Source organism: Gasterosteus aculeatus, chromosome X (genome assembly GCF_964276395.1).
Source record: "Gasterosteus aculeatus chromosome X, fGasAcu3.hap1.1, whole genome shotgun sequence".
NCBI classification, from domain to species: Eukaryota; Metazoa; Chordata; class Actinopteri; order Perciformes; family Gasterosteidae; genus Gasterosteus; species Gasterosteus aculeatus.
Window position 1 is genome coordinate 15,997,461 of NC_135698.1, and position 21,865 is coordinate 16,019,325.

Sequence of the window (21,865 nt, forward strand, 5' to 3'; positions counted from 1 at the left end):
ACTCTCTAAAAACCATAATCTTCATATACAGCGATGGACTGAATATAAGAAGTGGATGTAGTCGCTGGGACAGCACCTGTTGGTGTGTGGACTGATGTCATGAAGATTTGGGTTCAGAGGTTTGGCCTTCACCTTCTTTGTTTTTGTAAACATTCAAATGGAAGTGACAATATTTCAACGGAGGGGGGGTGACGCATAGAATCCGAGATTGAGGTCACGTTTACAGTGTTTGCTGAGGGAATAAATCAAGAGAGAAGTAACTTTCTCATAGACTTCTATGGGAAGAAAGGAGTCGCTGGTCACTACAGAGAATGCAGCTTTGACTTCTCTCAAAGAACCAGAGTTTTCCTCCTGATTACACCGAGTATTCCCTGACTGATTTACAAATATGTGGAGGAGCTGCAGATGATGGATAGCAGAATTAATAAATGAGTTAACAGTGTAATTGAAAATATCATTTTTTTACGGCGTTGAGTGCCTCATGCCGATAAGAGACAAAGAGGGACGGTGGATCAACGATAATGTGAAGCAGCGGGATCACAGCGAGGAGTGAAGGTCAGAGAGGATCTCTCAGCAGGCCGAACCCAAAGAAATGATCCATCACTGTGTGCGTTTCTTGGAGCACAGGATACACACAGTGTATCACAGGTCCACTGGGCACTACGTCTCCTGGAGCACAGGTCCACATTGAATTCAATTCAGTTATTTTAAACAGAATAAATTTGATTAGACTAGAGTAGATTATATTATAGTCAATATTTGAATAGATAATTAGATTAAAGATAGAATAGACTATATAGGATTAGGTTACTGAGGTAATAAATCCACACTGTAGGTCAGCAGAGAGAATAAACGTTTGAAGACACTTATGCATCGCCTTCACTAAAATAAATTGGATTTGGAGTTTTTTTCCTTGTTCAATCAAACAAATGAAAAGCAGCTTCAGGTGGAGCCGGTGAGGATTTGTTCTGTGGACTCTTCTTGTGACTTTTTGTCCATCACAAAGTTTATATCAGCACCAGCTCATGACCTCCTCTTCGTCCTCCTCCTCCTCAGGCTGCAACAGGGCCAAATAGCACAATATGAACGATAGCCGATGTTCTTCAGCTGATTAGAAACATAAAGCAATGAACAGAAGCTCAGGCCTGCTCGTGTGTCTCCCCAGGAGAAAGTCATTAGCTCTGAGTAATGAGCCTCCTGCTAATACTGCAGCAGAATTATGCCTCTCCGTCACTGGCTCGGTGAGTGTTTGGCATTATTCAATTTAATTAAACAGTCAGTAATCCGCTTGTAAAAGCTTCTGAGGTTTCCATCTATACAACGCAACATGGATATGACAGCTCGGAGCGAAGCAGCAGTTTGCTGAGATGGAAGTTGGTGTTTTTGCGCCATGATTCTGATTGGGCCTGTTTCCACAGAGATGTATTGCTCATCAAAGGATGGCTTCACATGGATGATGATGACCACCGGATGTGCCATTAACAATATTGTTTCTCTTTTTCTCTTAATTTAATATTAATTTCATTCAAAAGCAACCCAGGCTGACTCCAATCAGTGCAAGTCATCATTATTATTATTATTATATATCATTGAGGGTTCATATAAACAGAAGTACCCGGTTTGTCGCGCGCATGCGCATTACATCACCCTGTCAATTCGAAACCAAGCGAGGGAAAACAAACCGTAAGTTTTTCTCGCTCATCTCCAGCATCTAATGTCGTGTTTACAAACACATAATAACTACCTACGATATTTTTTTCATTAAATATATTTTGATTAATGTTGGTTGTCAGTTTATAGAAGTGTGTTTAGAACCTCCGCTGTCTTTAGAGAATGTCAGGCCAGACCCGCTCTAAAATCTCTGGTGTTTTGGGTTGCTGTGCTTATTGTGGCAGGAATTTTTTCGCGAGTATCGTTTTATACATTTTACAAATATCTACATTCCCCTCTGGCATTCGGCTAACAACGTACACACGTTCGTGTCTGAATACATTGCGTTTGTTTTGTCGTTTGTTTTGTTGTGTCGCTTCACTCAGTCCTTGACCCTAAATAGCGCTACTTGAGTTCCGAGGGAAAGTTGAAACTTTGTACAATAACGTCCTGCACACACGTTGTCTTTGCCAGCCGAATTCACCCGTGCGAGCTATTGAATAAAACAACCGGATCGTTATTATACTGTATATCCCGTGTATCACTACGGAGAACCGATTTCGGATCACTGCACTCCGCGGTGCAGTCAACTGAAGCTGGCTAGCATGCTAACCAGCTAACGGCTAACGTTAGTTTGCTGCAGTGGGAGCAACGTTAACAGTACCACGGTGTGTGGTCACTTCGACACGGTAGCATTAGCTTAGCATCACGAAGTGAACTGGTACTAACAGTGTAGTGGTTCTGGCACATACACTGGAGGCAAACCAGTTGGATGCACATTGCTAACAGTGTGTAGCATGCGTTGCTCATGCTGTGGTTTGTAGTCATTTCATGCATTCTTTCTGCATTCTAGCAGACTTCTACCAGCTGGTTAACCTCCCTGTGGTTGACTGTTTTTATCGTAACGTTAAACTGCGTGGCTCAGCCGCAATGGGCCCCTTTAAAACGTCTTCATATTCTCGTTGTTCCGGATCCTGGAGTGTGTGGACTGCGTGGAAAATCGCATGACGAGTCGGGATCTTTTGTTTTGGAGCAAACGACAGAAACCAGCTTTGTTCTGTGAAGCAGCTGCAGCAGCTCAACACGAACGAGTGCTTGATGGACTGAGGAGATGAGGATGAGGAGATGAGAAATTAGGAGATGAAGAGCTGAGGAGGATTAGGAGATGAGGATTTCCTGTTGAGCTGTTTTGTACTCGATATGCCTCTTTTATGTTGTGCTGTAGGAACCGTTATATAGAGTTTATGACTTGGTAAGTGTCACTATATGATACATCCTGAAGGATCTAATATGTGTCTCTACTGCCTGACTGGGAGAAAAGGGGACTGGGACTCGCGTTCTGCACAATTCAGACGCAACCGTTTCAGAGCAACAGGTGTTTCAGTTGAACGCGTGACGTGTTAACAGGTGACTTCCAGCCGAATGTTAGCGTGTATATAAATTCTGTTTATAAACGATATATTACAGCTACATTAAGTAATATACACAAGTCCGGAGATGGTAAGAAAGCTAAAGAAAGGAAGACAGGGACAATGATACAAAACAGCCATAAATGTCCTTTTATTTGCCTTTGATTACATCAGTTGTTTTATGATTTGCTTCCCCGGAATCGGATATAACTCTGCTAGTCATTTCTGTGAGAAGATGGAGGTCCAGTTCGGGCCGACGTGGACGTCCTTCAAGTTCAATTATCACTGAAAATCAACTGCGTTGGAGCGAGTTGTAGAAGTAGAGCAGTGGAGCTGCACGTTATTCAGAATGGATGTGTAAAGGTAAATTAACGGCTTTACTTTTTCCCCATGTGATCAATTCACACGCCGCTTTATATTCTTCTGAACACTTTCACGCAGATCGTTAATGTTGAATAGAGGCATCGACCAATCGGGTCAAGTTCTACCGAGACAACTCTCCAGGTACTCTGATCAATACTATTGTCGTTTGTTTATATGTGAAAAAAAGGGACTCATTAAGGAAAAAATCGATGTCGCCTGAAGGTTTTTGTGTGTAAACTATTCCTTCTTCAGCAGCAATTCAAAATACGTTTCAATTGATCAACACTAACGTTTACTATTGCTTTCACATCGTCCCGGGGATTGACACATGATGACCGCTGTCCGTCGTTTTATTCACCCGCGCGATATTTTCCCTAACCCGGTGTCTCGGGGTCACGGGGTCACAGGGTCACAGGGTCGCTGACGCACATGTCTGACTGTTGTCCTCTCCACAGTGTGACGTTCATCTCTCACTGCCCTCTGGGAGGATTACTGCTGCAGAGGAGACTCCTCCGGTCTATCTGCTACTTACATCTGTGGTTTCTACCCGGAGGGGGGGTGGGGGGGGGGGGGGTAGTAATAGGATGAGACGGCTGATTTGTGTTATCTCCGCGCTGCACAGACGGAGAAGATCATTGTCCCCCCTCCGGGTCTCCTCAACGTGTTTAGATGAGGAGGCAGATGAAAAGACACCAAAAGGGAAAACTGTATTCTTTGGTTTTAACAAAACATGCTGCTCCACATTCCAGGTAGCTTCAGGACTCTGTCCGGGGTTGTGGGTTCAAGTCCCTGCTGTGTTTGTGGGGAGTGAAGAGCTGCAGGTTGAGGCAGCAACCAAAACAGAAAAAGAGGGAAAACGTCCCGTTTGTATTTATTTTCCTGCGGATGTGTCTGTTGTGTAATGGATTTTAATAGACGGGCTTCTGTGAGCGCTGCGCAGCGGCTCTCCCTCGACACCCTCCCACTGCTCTGCGCTCTCAAGCTGCTCAAACCTGATAACAAAAATAAAGAGCCCCCGAAATCACCTGGCGAGCCGCGTGGCCTTTATTTATTTTTATTAATTCAATTGGTTGAAGCCGCTGGAGCGTGAGCCCCCGCAGCAGCTGCAGGTTTTTATGTCGCAGCAAATGAGGCTTCAGGTGGCGGCCGGTGCAGAAAGTTCACCTCCGTTCATATTTCATGAGCGTGCTCGGGAAGAGTCAGAGATGGGACCGTTCTTTTGTCTCTCGGCAGAGAGTCATGTGGAGTGTGGAGGTGGGACAACGGTTCTCTGAAGGGTCCTCTCTACGACCGCCTGTTGTCCCGACCGTACGACAGCAGTCCCTTTCTTTATTTTTAAAACACTGATTGTAGTGGTAGTGTCTTTTATGGTCTTAATCTCTAGTCTTCACTTCAGTAAGTGCGTTTTCCAATCGTTTTGGTCACCTGATAAATCGTTTTTAAGCCTTCGGTCGTACTTCGTTTTGACCTCAGGGTGCTGAAACCTTTCAGCTGCTGCGGCTTTCAAACAAAAATCAAACAGGATTTTGATAGATGCAAACGGGTGATTGTTCGCTCAAAGAATTTGATGTCGAACGGCGTTCTGAGACCAATCCTGAATCCGAACACTTCCTGTGCGGCCCTCAAACGTGCGTGCTTCCGAAATCTGCATCCATTCCTCAAAACCTTTTTATATTGACAGAAGAACAAGAATCTTCGCACTTAACCATCTTCTATCAAACGCTTGCATAAGTCCGAAGCAGGCTGTCTGAAGTCTGAGCTGCAGCTGGCGGCGAGTCTGTGAGGTCACGGCAGAAGTCGGTGGAACCTCCTCACGGACTGAACTCCTGATTTAATCAGTCACCGTGGTGTAACCCCCTCCCCCGCGGTCTAAATCTGAGAGGTTTATTGGATTTGATATTTTTTTTCTCTGGTCGTGTTTTCCGCCCGACGGAGCGGCTGACTGCTCGGCCGAGCAAACAGTTCGTCGTCCCTCGCGGGCTGTTCCTGCGCTCCGCCTGGTCGGCGGGATCGCCACGCAGAGGCCCGCGGGGGGAGTCGCCCGGGGATCAAACTAACGAGCCGCGACAGGAAGCCATGCGCTACCTGCTGGGAACGCGGCCAGCACTTTTCCGGGGTTCCTCTCTCTCTGCAAAAAAGCGGTGCTTTAACCTTCCCGCCGCGCTGTCGACACAGATCGGGGTGGCGGGTAGGGGTTCCTGTCAGTGGGTTCATCCCCCTACCGAGGAGGCTGAATCCTAAAAAACGACCAAGTTCACATGTTGAATCCTGGAGCCAAACCAGGGCCTGAACCCTCACGCAGTCTGTTGGTCAGGATATGTCATTTGTCCCCTTCCTGTCCCTCAGGGGACGCCATGCCTCGGCGAGTCATGTTGCAGGGGGCGGGGCCAGGCGACAAGGTACCCGCACACCTGACCAGTGTTCCCGTCTCGCTCATCGGCACCGACACCGACTGCTCCGACAAAACCGTCAAGGTTTGTTGACAGCGACCCCCCATGTTCCTCTCTGCTACTCATGAGCTAAACTTCTGCAGCTGAGACAGCAAGCTGGGAGCCGTGCCGCCGCCGTCACTGCCACGAGAAATAAAGAGTTTGTGTTTCTTCTTCTTTTAATCTTCTTCAGTATTCCCTTTTCATCTATCTGTCACCTTCCACAACCTCTTCGCTCGTCTGACATTCTCTTTCTCTGGAATATCTATAAATGAGGAACCAAAGCGGCGGCATAATCCCCCTTCTGTCTCGCGGCTCATGTCCCCGAGGCGCTCGCCATGTCGACGTGGCTTTGATCAGCTGACGAGAGCTCAGATTCTTCCCGAACCGAAAAGGCTTTTTCCAGTTTTGTCTCTTTAAATGTTTACCCCTCTGTCTCTTTTCTTCTTTTTGTCTCTACAGGGGAAAGTGGTTCGTAAAGGCCCGCTGGTGTCGTTAGCGTCTCACAGCTTTATTCTAAAGGCTGTAATTCAAGGTACCGCCGCAGCGTCGGCTCAGCCATCAGCTGTCCGATTCTCCCTGAAACGCGTCCTCTGGTATTTGTGCATCGGAGGGAACACGGCCGCATACTTCTAAAAACAAATTATACGTTACTTCATTGAGCGAAAGGCCAACTCCACGACCAGAGGTTCATCCCGTGTGACATGAGGTGTAAAATAGTCCTGGATTACTCAGTAATCAGGGGGCGACCTCTGGTTCTTTGGAAGTCTATGAGAAAATGACCACTTCTCTCTGGATTTATTCCCTCAGTAAACATTGTAAACATGAGTTCATGATCTCATTCGCTAGTAGACTTGTTTTGTTGCTGCGGCCAATCAGAATCGTCTTTATTGGCCATGAAAAACCAAGATGGCGGCGCGTGAACAACGCGAGGCTCAGCGTCTCTCCAGAATCTGCAAAATAGTAGTTTTCTGCCTTATGCACATACTCTGCACTTTTTGCTATTTTGCACTTCTGGTTGGATGTTAAACTGCATTTCGTTGCCTCAGTACTTGTACCCTGTGCAATGACAATAAAGTTGAATCTAATCTAATCTAACTTCCACTTTGGTCTCAATAAACAAGTGTAAACATTTAACAACCGTATAATATGAATATATATCTAAAAGTGTACATACATATAAACATGAACCTATACACCAAAGACAACCATTGAGGGGACACAATACATGCAGTTTGTCTGCATGTCAGAATTGTAGAGTCAGTAGTTACTGACTATTACTATTTCTGTTCCTGCTTTTTTGTAAACCTGACACAATAGATTTCCATCATTTGGCTGATGGCTCGTTCTCCTAGGCTGCCCAGCTGACAATCCTACTGAAGCCAAAGATATTCTGTCCCATAAGACAAAGAAAACACGGCATCGATGTTATTCCATGATTGTTTGCATCTTTCTCTCTTGCAGAAGAAGACTCATCCCAAAGCGCATCGATTAACGTCGTCCTGATCGGAGAGCTAGCGGAGGAGTTCAGTCGAGCTGTCAATCAAGGGGTAAGTTACTCGGGCCATCAGAGATGACAAACTTTAACCGATCAGCGTGTAGCCCCGCCCTAAAGCACGGACCATCATTTACTAAATGAGCGTCATAAAGCTGACGAGCTGAGAAAGAACTGAAAGTCTCTTTTAATCTGAAAAAAACAAACAGTGCTGATAGGCTCGTCCATGTGGCCTTCAATACAGATCAATACGATGGGTTCATCTTCTGAAGTTACAATCACACATCTCTTCAAATGCTGTGGTCGGTTTTATGTGCCTTCAAACCTTTTTCAGGTGATTTTGAGTTTGATTCTATTGATGCTGAAGAAGTGCAAACAGCAGCTGAGACATGAATCGTGTATCACACAGATCTATATTTAACGTGTGCAAACGTGCCGTGGTGTGAAGGTGTGAGCGGAGACGAGGATGATGACGAGGATGGGCATGGTGATGATGAGGATGAGGGCGTCTGGCTGCTGAATCTCGTTCACAGCTTTTGCGTTTCTTTGTTTTCTCCTCCGCCTTCCCCGGGAACTCTTCGACTGATGTTTCTTGGTGTGAAATAAGCACAGCTTTAAATTATTACATACGTTCTAGTGAATAGAAATCGTATCAAACCTCCAGAGAATGGATTGGTCACTGTATGTTAAGAAAGGTTCTAACTTAGGGAAGTAAAGGGGTCGTCGTGGCGCAGGGGTTAGAGAAGGTGTGCTGGGAAGCACAAGGTTGGTGGTTCGAGTCCAGGCTGCCCCATGTTCCATGTCGAAGTGTCCCTGAGCAAGACACCTAACCCCTAATTGCTCCCCGGGCAAAAATGTGAAAAAGCCATGGGTTTAAAGTGAAATGTAAATCGCTTTGGATAAAAGCGTCTGCTAAATGACCTGTAATGTAATGTAATGTAATGTAAAGTAAAGTGCGGTGAAGCCAATGAGGAGTGGTGTTAAAGCTGCATTCTCTGTAGTGACCACCAGGGGGCGACTCCTCTGGTCCCATAGAAGTCTATGAGAAAATGACTCTACTTCTCTCTTGATTTATTCCCTCAGTAAACATTGTGAACATGTTCATGGTCTCAATCTCTAGTTTCAGGTCTATACGATGGCTGTGATGGTTGAATTTCGAATTTTATCTAAAATGGTCTTCATATATTCTTCATGCGAGACAAAAACAAACAAGCAGACGTCTTTTCATAGTTGTTTTCCCTCCTAACGGGTTTTAATGTTTTGTAAGCCGTCTCTTCGTCACGCTGCCATTCTTTTGTCTACACATCTTGCACAGATGATTAACCGGCTCTGATTCTTTATTTGTTTCCGTCCGAAGCCGTCATGACTTGATTTAGTACGTTTTAAAGTGAATCATGGTGGAGAAGAGCTCAGGGATGTTAATGTTGTTGACTGACTGAAGAACGCGTTGAAAGACTTTATTTGATATAAATATTTATGGCCTGCTGATGAGATTTCGTAATGTTATTTTTCTCCTTTTTTACCGGCTACTTGGACGGCATGTTTGTTGAGATTGTGATTTTCTGCACCATAAAGCCTGTGATTTGAACAAGTGAACGGGCTGATTCGAGTGGTGTTATTTCGTGGAGTGAAGTTAATTCATTTGATTCATCTCGATGGTGTTTCCATGGTGTTTATGTCCGAGCTCGGTCAAGCTTCTGATGATTTGTAGTGACAGAATTTCCTGTGTGAATAATTTAGACCACAGTTTACAGCTGTCAGTTAAAGTACATCTACATATTCACACAGTTTGGTTGCAAAGTCGTTGTTTCCAGCCACAAGCTGAAGCTGAATAACTGAGATACAAGATATAAACTGTAAATACTTTCAATTAGTAAATACTGGTTAGTCCCCGGGCCCCTCGGAGCGACAGAATCTTCACAGTGACTCAACTAAAGTCTTACAGAGTCTCTGCGTTGTTTTCATTTTTTAACTGGACGGGGGCCGCAAATAACCTCCGGGATAAACCCCCCGCGTGGCCAATCTCTTTGAAGGCGGGAAGTCATGTTGTCGCGGTAACGTGATTGTTCAAACACGCTGCCGTCCTCCATTTCCCGCGCGGGAAGGCTTCCTGTCTCCTGAGCCGCCGGCTCGCTGAACAGAAAGACGATCTCCCGTTTCACCGCGGGAGGTCGGGACGGGGGCCTTCATCTCTTCTCTCCCAGAGATGCCGCCAATTGTTGACCAGACTTCTCTCCCTGTTGTTTCCTCTGGCGTTGCTCCCGCAGGACGTGGTTGTGGTCTCTGGCTTCTCTGTGGGCAGATCCCCCACGGTTCACAAAGACGGGCTCCACCCCTTCAACCTGCTGCTGTCCGGAGACACCGCCTGCGTTTATGTGAGGACCCCGCTGTGTGTGTGTGTGTGTGTGTGGCTCTCCGTGTCCTTCCTGCACCAAGGTGCATTAGAGACGCTCCTTCACACCTGGAATGGAGATCAGACTACATATTGTTATCTGATGTCAAGTGTGTGAAGGTACTTTAATCTGAGAACGAGGTGTTTTATCAAGCCCCTCCCCATTGAAGCGAGGAGGGCTGTAATGTTGTAATATATCTCCTCTGTCTCCGTCCCCCAGGTGTCCCCTCCTCCTCCTCCTGCTCCTGATGACCCCAGCACCTCGATGGCCAACCAGAGGAGCTCCGCCCTCCCCGCTCAGGTCAGAGTCAGAAGGCGCCGCTTAGCTGAAACTTCAGCTTCCTGCCGCGTGTGTGGGGGGGGGGGCAATAATGTAGAGAGGATCATCATAATGTATGTAACATAGATGGCTTTAAATGAAATATGAAGCCAAGTGTGGATCAGAACAGGGACAGTGAGCGCGAGAACAGAAAACATTAACAGACAGAATAAGAACGTTTGAAAGGAGATTAAATATTTTACCAAAGCTGCGATCAGAATTTTAAGGCTTGATTTTAATTCTGAGTCTTTGAGTTTGATCCTCGCTGCAGAATAAATGCTGGTAAAAATACATTGTCACATCTTCCTCCTCTGAAGATCGCCGCCAGGCCTCTTAAGTTTAATTCGTGTAGTCATTCAAATGGCTGCGTTGAACGTCAGGTCACCAAACGATGTCTCAACTGCGATGCGTTGACACAAGCTGCTGCGGCCTCTTTTTTTCATTTTTTTAACTCCAGCTGTGCTTTGTCCTCCAGGTTTCCAGGATGACCGAGGCTCCAAAGTACAGTCGCCTGGGCGACCTGAAGGCCGGGTCGGTGGTCAACGTGTACGGAGTGGTGGTCTTCTTCAAACAGCCCTTCATGAGCCGCGGCACGGGTCAGAACCCAACGCCGCTCTGGAATGTGTTTTATTCTGCTCTTACACCTGCTTCCAAGAGAAAATGCAGGAGTTCAAATGAGACTGCTGTTATTAATAACTTCTAATGTCATAAAACTCACGCATCAGATCGGCAATGATCCGTATTAACAGATACAGATCCCTGTGTGGTTTGATCATAGCAGCTGGTCCAGTTCTAAATGTTTTATCCTCTTCAGAAAAACAGGAAAGATATTAAAAAATTGTAATTTTACTGATAGGAAATAAATCTCGCCATTATTACACATCATATAATGATGTATTATTTTAGGAAATGTCATTAAGTGAAACAACTCAGGAGTCCCGGTGACATTTCCTAATAACTCTACTCTCGAACGGATTTATTTTAAACGCGAAAGTCCTTTAGCTCCTTTCAGCACCACGGACAGAGACGTAAAGGACAGTGATTTGGATTAACAAAAGGGACAAAATACATGAACACGTTTCCCCCTGTGAGCTGGTTCACACACCAGGTTTCTGTCTGGATGGAAACGTGTCAGATTAGTCATTAAAATACACTCTTGAGTGTCTGTGTCTGTCTGTGTGTGTGTGTGTGTAAAGGGAAGGATGAAAGAGAACAAGCTGCATGAAGAATCTGTCGTCACGTTCCTATTGGACCGTTCAGGCATCATATACAGATCAGACACACATGTTAAACAAAAGACACACAAGCATGCAAGTGTGTGTGTGGGTATGTGGGTGTCACAACATTTAAATGTTATGTTTCGTTCCACAAGCTCTTGGCTCCTTTCCACAGACCTCTGCTCCACCCTGAAGATCACCGATCAGTCCGACCAGAAGATCGCCTGCACGGTGTTCAGTAAGAAGCTGGAGGACCATCCCCAGATCTTCGGAGTCGGGGACATCGTGCGCCTGCACAACGTCAAGGTGCCGCCTGGATCACAGTCGAGTACACGCTGTCCCTCGAGGAGGAAAGAGATGAGTGAGATGGGTTTCCACATTTCTCTCCCAGGTGACAGACTTCAAAAACTCGGTGACGCTGATGAACACCTTCCGTTTCTCTGTGCTGGCGTTCGACGGGGCGGAGGGCGACCCGCTGGAGCCGCGCACTTCCAGCAGGTCCTTCCACCTGGACCAGGAGGACCGCCGGACCGTGGAGGAGCTGAGGACCTGGGCCGCCAGCCAGGGCCTCCTCCTCCCCACGACCCCCCTGTGCGCCGCTCAGCCCAAAGACTACTTCGACTTGACCTGCCAGCTGCTGGCCAAAGCCCCCATGGACACCACCTGCACCCTGCTGAGGGTAAGCACGACGCACCGGGGGCGGGAGGACCGGGCAGTATTTTAGAACGTTTTTATAAACGTAAATCTCCGGCTAACGGTGCTGGAGCAGGCTGCGCTGTGATTGGCCGGTGTGCCCCCAGGGGGGAGAACGTCGATTACGAATCAGTCTGCTGCTTCAGAACCAGGGACAGCGCCCACGGTTAATGGATGAACGGCACAGTGTGGTGTTTCAGAGCGACAGCTCCCCACCAGCGCTTCTGTCACATGGAGGATCAATGAGTCAGGCAGATGGAGGGGGGGGGGGGGGGGGGGCGCGGGATCAATCATTTATTAAACCACATTTTCCACGAGTTCAGTTACAGATCTGCACCCGAGATTTAACTTTCTCTTTGTAGTTTTATTTTTTGCTGCTTTTAAACAACTCGTTCCCGCTCAGCTGGAAGGCTTTTTACCTTCAGCTCCATTTCCTCCCTCTGTCTCTGTCTCTGTCTCTTTATGTTTCTGTCTCTGGATGTCTTTTGTGAGGAAGCTTTTTTTCCTGACGGTTTTTTCCTGCACCTGCTCTGATTCTCAGCCTGAAGTGGTTCCCGGTGTTCCCTCTGGGATAATGGAGCCGTCGGCTCTCGTCTGTCTCGCAGTAGATTGACTCCTCGGTCTCGAGTGGTTTTGTCTCGGCCTCGAGCTGTTTCACCAGCCGCCCCCGGTTTCTCACAACAAGAGGCGCAGCCTGGTTTCCTGCCAGCGAGGCCGATGGAAGAGTTAAATTTGAACGGGTTTTGGCAGCGAGCACCGGTCCGCTGCCAGGCGGCTCGCTTTCATTTCCAAAGCTGCTCTGAGGGGGCTTCCTACGTGTTACGCAACAGGGAGGTGCTCCCCCAGGATGCTCACGGCCCATCGGAGACTCCTTCTACCTGAGATGAGCATCGCTGTAGCACAGAGTGAGGAATACCTCACAGCCCCCATCCGTCAAGCATATCTGCTTTTTATTGTCACATACTTTACACTTCTTTACATTTGTTTCCAAAGTATTGTGCTTCAGCTAGTAACTATAATCTAATTACGTTTAAATATAGCTTATTGGTTCGATTCCTTCATTACTTTGTGAGAAAAGAAGACAATTAATAAACAATAGTTTTCTTCAGCAGTTCCTTAGTCTTTAACAAGTATTTCAAGTTTCATTGATCCGTCGTTGGTTCACAAACTTCATCTTCTGGTTACTTATTCCCACAAACTGTCAGCCGAGCGGCCTGTAGAGGGCATAAAGGTTGATGGGAGGAACATCTGGAGTGTCTTCAGCTCCAGGCATCTGGGTAAAAACAACAAAACTGAAACAAAAAAATTGCAGTAATCCACGGATCAGTTGCCAATGCGAGTAGTTATGAACGCGTGCAGTCACATTGAAGCTGTTCATACCTGTTGAACGTATGTTTCCAGGTGTGGGACGGGACCAGGTGTGCTCACACCCAGCTGAAGGTGATCGTCGAGCCGAGCGTGGTGGACGGACCGACCTCCTTCTCCGCGGCAAGAGAGAGGCTTATCGCCGACGTCCTTGTGTACGACAACCACGTCGAGTCGGCGCGCCAGCTCAAGGTCAGAGGTCTTGTGTACCAGCTAGCTAGCTACCTTAGCGACGCCACTGGCACCCGAAATATACATTTATACCACTGACTGAGATATTCACAGAGGTCTACTCTTTACTCCAGTTGACTTTAGGTGTTTTGAGCTAAAGCAACAGAAGGTTTTGGCTTCGAGATCATCGTGTTCATGTTGAAAGACAATGAGACTTCCTGCTCTCCTTATTAAACAATTCCCTCAGTGAGATGCGAGTCGGCTCTCTGCTCGGCCTGAAGCGTCGGACACACCTGCTCGCTCCGGTGGGATTGTCCGCCGCGTCAGTTGAGACGCGCTGAGGAAGTACTCCTACGTGCCCGTAAATAAAGTAGGGGAATTTAATAAAGAGCTTTTAAAGGAGGTGTTAAAGGATGAGAACGCGTGTGCGTGTATTGACAGTTTTAATCAACGTTTGACTACTTAAGTTCCTCCTCCACTCCAGCGATACCTGTGAGTGCTGCTTTCTACGGCCTCCCAAACGTGGTCCAGCAGGTGCTGTTTTCTGTTCAAGTCGAGGAAGTAGAGGAATCACTTGGACAAAGATCGTCTCATTGCTTTGTACAAATGAAAATACAATCTCATACTTGAACTTATGCATTGCATATTTGCGGATGGAAGCAACATATGAGGACAAATCCTTCTCGACATGAAAAACCAACCCTTGGGTGAGGAAAGTGGATATTTAAAAAGACTGATTTATTCATACAATGACTTTCTTTATAAAGCTCCCCTCCAGTGTAAAAGCCTCCTCAAGGAAGTCTCAGCCATAAAAGCCCCTTTTCTTTCTTTTTCTCCTGTGATTCTTGGCGCCCCGCACCCGAGGTCTTGGCCCTTTTTAGTTTTTAAATGTGGGTAATCGGTGTCGCGGCAGGAAAAGCGGCGGCTCATTCATCCTCTCCACAGTTGCCTTACAGTCGAAGGGCGTCAGCCTGTAAGAGTCACGATAGGACCTAAATGCTGCGACGGGAGAAATCACTAGGAATGAGGAGCAGCTCTTTCCTGACCTCCTGCTGCGGCTCCACTTCTCCCCCAACGCGGGAGAGGAGAATGGGGCTCACATTGACCTTTTCTTGCTGCGTTCTCGTTAGCCGGAGTAAACGCCGCTGACGTCTCAACGTTCATCCTTCATTCTTCTGACAATAACCAGGTTATATTGTTAAAATGGTGGGATTGATATTTCTTATTCCTTCTGTTACTATAAATGAAAACCAATGCATTGAAAATGTTCTTTCTTTGCTCACTCGGGAGGCGTTCAAGAGCTCCTCAGAGTAAGAAGGCACCGAATTGCTCTAATCACATATTAATTACACTTCTGATTGAATGGGAACCCCAATAGTATCTACAGATGGCCCAGCAGGTAACCAGGGAGTCGTTGAACATCTAAATGAGCCTCCAGGAAGGAGCAGGACCTGACACTCCTTTGGGGGGGGGGGCTCCAGAGAAGACTTGATGAGCCGTGACGCTTCCTTTCAGTCCGCTGAGTTCACAGGTTTAAACTCTGGTGAAGTCCTCGTTGTTCTTCTGCTCGTCGAGTCACTCGTTATTCTCTCTCTCTCTCTGACACCTCCTGTCTCTTCCATCTCTCAGCTCCACCTGACTCTCCCCTTCTTCGTCTCTCCGCTCAACCCCCCCCGCAGTCCTTTCTCTCTCTGCCTCAGCACAATGTGCAGCACAGATGTTTACCTGCTTCCCTCATCGCGGCTCAGAGACCAGAGAGCAGCGAACAGGTGTCCTCTGGACAGACAGTGGACACGCGTGTGGGCGCTGAGGAGCATCTGCACGAGCTGCAGGTCGGCCGTCACACAACATGCGACTCGGCAGCTGGAGTCGTCTCTGTATTCCTCCCAGTAGTGTTTCTCTGTGATGCCGTGCACCAACTAACGTGCACTAATGCTAGTAAGCGTTCATATGTCCTCCTTTCATTTGGTTCCATGTCCACGTCCCGGAGCTGTGCGTCTGCACCCGGCTTCCTCTCGTTATCTCCTGCTCGGCCGAGTGCACACTTCCACGTCGCTGAATGTGTTCTTTGGGGGGGGGGTCTTTTTCTCTAGCCCCACACCGTTTCCTGTTTAGTGAACACAGCTCTGAGGAGAATGAGAGTTTTATGTCAAAACCCCCCCCCCCTAGCGAGGAGTCAGCGGAGCGTCGCTCCGACGCCCGAGAGCTCACATCCACGTCCTCAGGACGCTTCATTACCCCGGCGTCCTCTCACGTGCACGTCACTCCTCTGGCTGTTACAGCTCTGGACAGATTCTTCTGAGTGGGGGTAAATGGCGGCTCTGGGGGGGGGGTGATTTTGTCCGTTTGTCTCTATTCCAAACTCTAATGGGTGAGAAAAAAGAAGGAGGAGAACGACCCGATGTGCTCAGGATAATGTGAGTGGGATCTCGTGCTGGATACGTGAGGGACGCCCCCCCTCCACCCAGAGGACATCTCTTCTTTCATTCCATGTAGGGAGATGAGGAGATCTGTAGAATGCAGTACGTGAACCATTGGGTTGTTATTATCAGACAGTATTTATGTCCAAATAAATTATTATTAGTCACTTTATTCAAGGAGGAATAAAGTCTAGTGGGACTAATAAGTGAGTCCCACTCCTCTTGGTATGAGCTTTTGAGGCTGAGGGTTTGTGTCTGGTTGCTATGATACGGCGTAACCTCACTCAAGATTTCTGCGGGAGGAGGACCAGGGACGTTAGTTTGAGCCGGTGCTGCAGACACGAGGACGGCATGAGGACAGACTTGTGGCAGACCTGTGAATAAGCTGGAAACCACTCGGCAGCCACTTTGCAAGGGTTTCAAATGTTTATGCCTTGAAATAGCTGTCCACTCTACGATGTCCACTCTACGATGTCCCCACATCGTAGAGCCTTCTGAACCGAAAAGCCCTGAGAGGCCGTTTTAGAAGTAAAGCTTCAGACAAACAAAACTTCCAGTGAGACGTTTCTAAATAACGTCAAACGAATGGGACTTTTCTTTGTTTGAATGAATTCAGACTGGACCCGCTTATTATTTTGTGGCTTCTCCTCCGCGACGGGGACGGGGCTTTTTATTTTTTGCCAGCTCTTAAGGTTGTTGCCGAGCAGCACTGATGCCACGAGACGGCGACGGGCAGCCGGCAGTGATTGGAGTGCTGCCACAGGCTGCTCCTCTCGCTCCTCTCCGGCTCCTTTAAGAAGAAAATGGATTGTTTGCAGCAGGGAGCCGTTTTCTCTTCAGACAGGCCGATAGTCCTCAGAGCGCCCTCCCCCCCCCTCGTGCACATGCTGATGGTGGTAATGTGGCCATTATACGGAATGTGATCGCAGGTATAGGATCTGATTGGTTTAAGAGCCCAAACGATACCGCTGATCCTACTGTAGTTGGTTGCTATGACAACTCTTTTCTGCTGCGCTTTTATTTAAGAAATGTTCTCAGGTGATCTTGTTCTTATGAAAGCCAAACTTTTCTGAACTTTGGAGAAAATACCAGCGTGGTTGTGCGAAAAAGTACATTTTCTTCTTTGTCATGTGTTTTTAATTTGATATTTTTACCGTCACTCTGACTTTGAACAAAGATAAGATCGCCACGGCCACCTGCGTAGTTGATATGAACTCTGGTGTCAGTGTGAGCTGCCGTCTTTTAGTAGACCAGCTCGTGTATCAGGACGCTTCTGTTTCCACTGAGGAGCTGCAGAGAGAGTCTGGAACTCAGGAGCTTCTTCTGCTCCCCCATCGGGAATGGATTCAAAGGACGCTCACAGAGGATCAGTGTGAATCCTCCTGCTGCGCTCGGCCACTGTGTGTGTGTGTGTGTGTGTGTGTGTGTGTGTGTGTGTGTGTGTGTGTGTGTGTGTGTGTGTGTGTGTGTGTCATATAAAAACAGTCGAAGGCTTCCGAGCAGCGTGAGCGCCTCTGACTCTCGATCAGCGGAGCGTTGAATGTAGATGAGGAAGAGGAAGAGGATGAGCTTCCTGTTGACTACAGTCGTGACAGAGAGCTGAAGGGAAGAAAAAAAAAAAACACAAACACACACACACACACAAAAGACAAGCCTCCCAACCGAGTCCTGAGGCACCGTCGCCATCTGCTGGTGAAGCTGTTGTCACGGTGACGGAGGAGACAATGTTCTTCTTCCGGCTCCTCGCTTTGGTTTCTGAGGAACGTTCCCGGTTTCTTCTTCATCAAACAAGAGAGTTTGTGTGGAGGTGTGAAATGTGGCTGCTTGCAGGGGGAGGGGTTTAATGAACAGTTGCATGATGGGAAATGAAGGAGTCTGGCCGGTAGTGGAGACTGAAAGTCAGACTTAAAAAAAAAACATCCTCCTCCTTTGTCTCCTTCAGCCGGGGGACTTCCTGAGGATCTACAACCTTCGAGCGATCCCCATGTCCAGTAAGGCGCCGCCCCCCGCCAGCTGCCGGTCGGAGGAGGGCGGGAGGGATCACCTGGGTTTCCACCTGCATGGGGGGACGGCGTTCAGCAGGGGCATCCGAGTTCTTCCCGAAAACAGCCCTGCGGTGCGGGAGCTGAAGAGGTGCGCTGGCCCTTCCTGCTTTGTGTGTGTGTGTGTGTGTGTGTGTGTGTGTGACGACAAGTAACAGGAAGTCCTTGTGTCCCTAGAGTGATGGAGGCCGTCCCACAGGAGGACGGGGACGACTTCTCCGAGATGAACGACTCACTGCTGCTGGAGGTCTGGAGCACTCCACCACAGTCCCCAGGTAAGGACGGAGAGAGAACCTCAAATAAATATATAGAGACTTTCTTTCGGGATCAATGAAGCGATGTATCTCCATGGCGATGGCGGTGAGGCGGTTCCGTCTCCATGACGCCCGGCTCGTAACGCTCTGCGTGTGCTGTGCTCATTGTTTCGCCCTCGATGCTTCCTGGGTGTCTGTTTTCAGAGGCGGAGGCGATGGAGGTCAGCACAGGTACGAAGTTCGACAGGCCGGGCGGTGCCCGTCAGTGGGCGGAGCTATGCAATGAAAACAAACCCACCCAGTAAAAGTGTGACGTGTGCGGGGGCTGACAGCATCACACGTTGAGCCTCCTAAAGGAAAAGGGGGCTCGTTGAGATGAACGTGTTCCATCCTTTTTAAAGAAGTTCAAACTGTCTGCAGCCAAAGTAACGAGGAACCTCGTTGGGGGTTTCAATCCTCCCATTTCATACCAGGGTGCATCGGTTTACTTGATTAAATCAATAGAAATGATGTTCCACTGCTGGGAAGCACTAGCAAATAGAAGAAGGTACAATAATGAATAATAGCCCACATCTCCGTCCTGCTTTTGTTAACAAATGAAAGAAAGCGCATTAACGTGCATTTTATGTGCTGCTCAAATGTCTGTAAAGGCGTGTGTGTGTCAGAGAGGAGCTGCGCTCACGACGTGGGCCCGCTGTCTCTGTCCGAGGTGAAGCGGCTCCATCCGGGTGGAGTTCACCACGTCAGAGTGCAGCTGAGGAGCTACGAGCCGGTCCGACTCCACCAGGCCCTGAAGCTCTACTGCAGCAAGTGCTCGTCCATGTAGCTGCTTTTCTAACCAGCACGATGCTTCTTACTCTTTATTAGTATTGTTATTATTCGACCAGGCTCAAAGCTGGTATACCCCCCGCCCCCCCGGTCTCAGGCAGGACGTCCCAGATGATGAACTGGTGGCGAGTCTCTTCTCTGAGGCCTCCAAGGACCCCGAGCCCTGTTGCCCCCCGCCGTGGGCGCTCTCTGGACAGGTCCTCGTCCCCGGAGAGTCCGTAGCGTCCCCGGGACGGTCTCTCAGCGTCCTCCTGTCCACGGACTTCCTGTGCGAGGACACAAAGCGAGAGCTGATCTTCCTCGCGGGTAAGCGGCTCCTCTCTCTTGCTGATTTCCCCCCCCCCCGCTCCTTCGCTAAAGTCACGACTGACATGAACACTTGGTCTTGTGTCCTGCAGGTGCGACTCTGGAGGAAACGTGTCAACTGGCGGCCGGCTACCAGCACGTCGTCCCTGTGAGGTCATCGGGAGGTCACATGACCCTGCTCGACCTGTCGGCCCCCTTCCTGCTGAGAGGGAGGAAGAGATCCTACGGGTCAGAGACGCTGATCGTGTTCAATAACTAGTGATGCTTTATTTCACTTATTTTATCACAGGCTTAACTACGTCTATGACTTCATGTTAATATTCACATTATTGCTGCACACACATAATATACAGTATTTGTTTGCATGATTTATAAATGTGTTTTAAAGCTTTTAAGAAAGTCAAACCATGTGTGTGTGTGTGTGTCAGGTGTAAGCGGTGCTCCGAGGCCGCAGTGAGAGAACCAGCGTTCGTTGAAGGAGCCGAGCGGATCGATGAGAAGCTTATTGCAGAAGGTGAGTTTGGTGAGAATGTGGAAGCTGGAGAAGTCGCCCCCTGGTGGGCACCAGAGAGAATGCAGCTTTGACACATACGAGGTCAGTTGAAAATAAAAAGATAATAAAAAGCTTGATAATTCAAATGCTTAATTAAAGAGAGATTGGGGTAAAACAGTTGTGTTTAAACTTTATTGTTATTGAAGTAATCTTGAGGCCTAAAAAAGCCTTGAAGGAGAGATATGAAAATCACTCACAGCTTTATCTTCATGTGTCGAGTTGGACCTTCTACATCTGTGTCTTATCGCATTGAACTGAATACCTTTTGGGTTTTGGGAAATTCTAGAATTAAAGGTTTATAAAAATAACCGCGGTTAGATCTTGTCCTCAAATGCACCACCAAAATAATCTTTCATTGCCCTCAAACATCTTCTCCTGTTGTCTTTGTTAAAAAAAACCTGAACAGCACGCTCCTTCTTCCTCTCCTTCCTGGTTCCTCCTGGTTGACCTCATGTCAGTTGTCACAGCGTTAATGTCTCTGGTCCTTCAGCTCTCGGCGTGGAGCCACTGCAGTTTGTCCTGCTGATGAAGATGAAGCTGCAGGACGCCACCGGCGTGCTGGACGTCTTCCTGTGGAGAGGAGCCGTGAGTATCGGGTTCTTTTGTTAAAGTGCCGCTGACTCTGGATCAGAGGTTTGCATTTTATTGGACAAATTGGTCGCTAAAACAATTTAGTGGTTAATTGAGTAACAAATCCTGTTGCATCTGATGCATCTTTATTCTTTATATTGTATATCAGTGTAATTGTTAAATAATTACAGCCTTCTGGCTTTTTGAAATTATTTTCTGACTGAATTTTGTGATTGTAACAGGTGGGTCCTCTGGGGGGGTCTTGAAATGACGGGCACGAAGCAGTCGGGTCCATAGTAAATGTTTTTTATTGATATTGTTCCACACACAACAACACCGGCTCCAGCCTCCTCGCCTCGCTCTCTCGCTGTCGCCGGATCTCTCGTACTTAACAGGAGCGTACTTGATTGCTGATTCACATCAGCTGAGGCAAATTGCCTCCCCCGGCACCGTTCCCTGAACCACTCCCTTCTCAGTCCCCCCCTGCAGCTGAGCCAAAACCACGCCCGCCACCACAGTGATTAAATGACAAAAAAGCACCAGAATAACAGAATGAATAAAATATGCATTTGTGTTTTATTTAACCAGGATATCTCCATCGAGAATGTCAAGTCCGGATAGAACCGGCAGCATAAAGTTTCCCAATTGAGCCTGTTCTACATCTTCATGTAGCGGGGGGGGGGGTTTATTTAATGATGAAATTAAAAAGGACGACATGATGAAAAACCTTCTGAAACGAGTTTAACGATGACGACGACGGATCGTATCTCTCATCAGGAGTCCTTCTTCGGCGTGGCGGCGGAGGACGTGGCGGCCAATCAGGAGGCTCAGGACGGCATCCGTCAATTGATGGCCTTCCTCTGTCCAGCAGGGGGCAGCACAGGTACACCTGGACCAGGAGCTTAATGTGTTCAGATGAACTCACTATATTTAGTACAATTGCTGCTTAAACGTGTATTTAAACATAAATTGTGACCCGTGTGTCTCAGCCCAGCGGCCCTGGATGGATTTGTGTCTGACGGCGTACCAAGGGGAGGACGATGAAGGCCGGCCTCAAACCTGCTACCAGATCCACCACAGCACCGTCACCAGACCCGCCTCCACCCATTCCAACCCCGCCTGAACCGCACGCAGGTCAAAGGTTACCAAAGAAAGAAAAACTGTTTCTAAACATTTACGTACGGGATTTTCTTTCCCTTTATTTCACGTGTTTTGTGATTTTTTTTGTATTTATTGTCAAGAACTAAATAAATGTATGTGAAATGTTTTAAACTGCAGATTGACATGTTTCAATAAAGTCGTTCAATTTTAATCACAAACTCTCAACTCGTCTGTGAGGCGACGGCTCCATCTGGTGACCACACAAAGCACTTTATTATAATATACAAT

General features: G+C 47.7%; 1 protein-coding gene across 7 annotated transcripts; it reads left to right on the forward strand.

The window, feature by feature from the left end:
• The first annotated feature begins 1,613 nt into the window (after positions 1 to 1,613).
• Positions 1,614 to 21,788, forward strand: pot1 (protection of telomeres 1 homolog). 7 transcript variants are annotated; one of them, XM_078081967.1, is made up of 20 exons: positions 1,624 to 1,683; positions 5,769 to 5,896; positions 6,314 to 6,386; positions 7,316 to 7,401; positions 9,614 to 9,721; positions 9,959 to 10,039; positions 10,533 to 10,653; positions 11,450 to 11,580; positions 11,666 to 11,953; positions 13,369 to 13,524; positions 17,866 to 18,056; positions 18,143 to 18,240; positions 18,424 to 18,450; positions 18,870 to 19,041; positions 19,115 to 19,353; positions 19,446 to 19,581; positions 19,782 to 19,867; positions 20,397 to 20,491; positions 21,254 to 21,359; positions 21,466 to 21,788. In XM_078081967.1, the coding sequence occupies exons 1-20, from the start codon at positions 1,632 to 1,634 to the stop codon at positions 21,597 to 21,599; spliced, it is 2,508 nt and encodes an 835-aa protein (XP_077938093.1). In that variant the 5' UTR covers positions 1,624 to 1,631; the 3' UTR covers positions 21,600 to 21,788. The 7 variants fall into 7 exon arrangements, with proteins under 7 accessions (XP_077938097.1, XP_077938093.1, XP_077938095.1 ...); XM_078081969.1 differs by having other exon boundaries at positions 19,145 to 19,353; XM_078081973.1 differs by lacking the exon at positions 1,624 to 1,683 and adding an exon at positions 2,502 to 2,902.
• Positions 21,789 to 21,865: the final 77 nt, after the last annotated feature.

Excerpts from the sequence above, each read along its gene's own strand:
- pot1 (XM_078081967.1), top strand. The coding sequence starts at position 1,632 with ATGCGCATTACATCACCCTGTCAATTCGAAACCAAGCGAGGGAAAACA. Across the intron at positions 10,654-11,449 it reads CTTCATGAGCCGCGGCACGG|ACCTCTGCTCCACCCTGAAG; the intron begins GTCAGAACCCAA and ends TCCTTTCCACAG. Across the intron at positions 13,525-17,865 it reads AGTCGGCGCGCCAGCTCAAG|CCGGGGGACTTCCTGAGGAT; the intron begins GTCAGAGGTCTT and ends TGTCTCCTTCAG.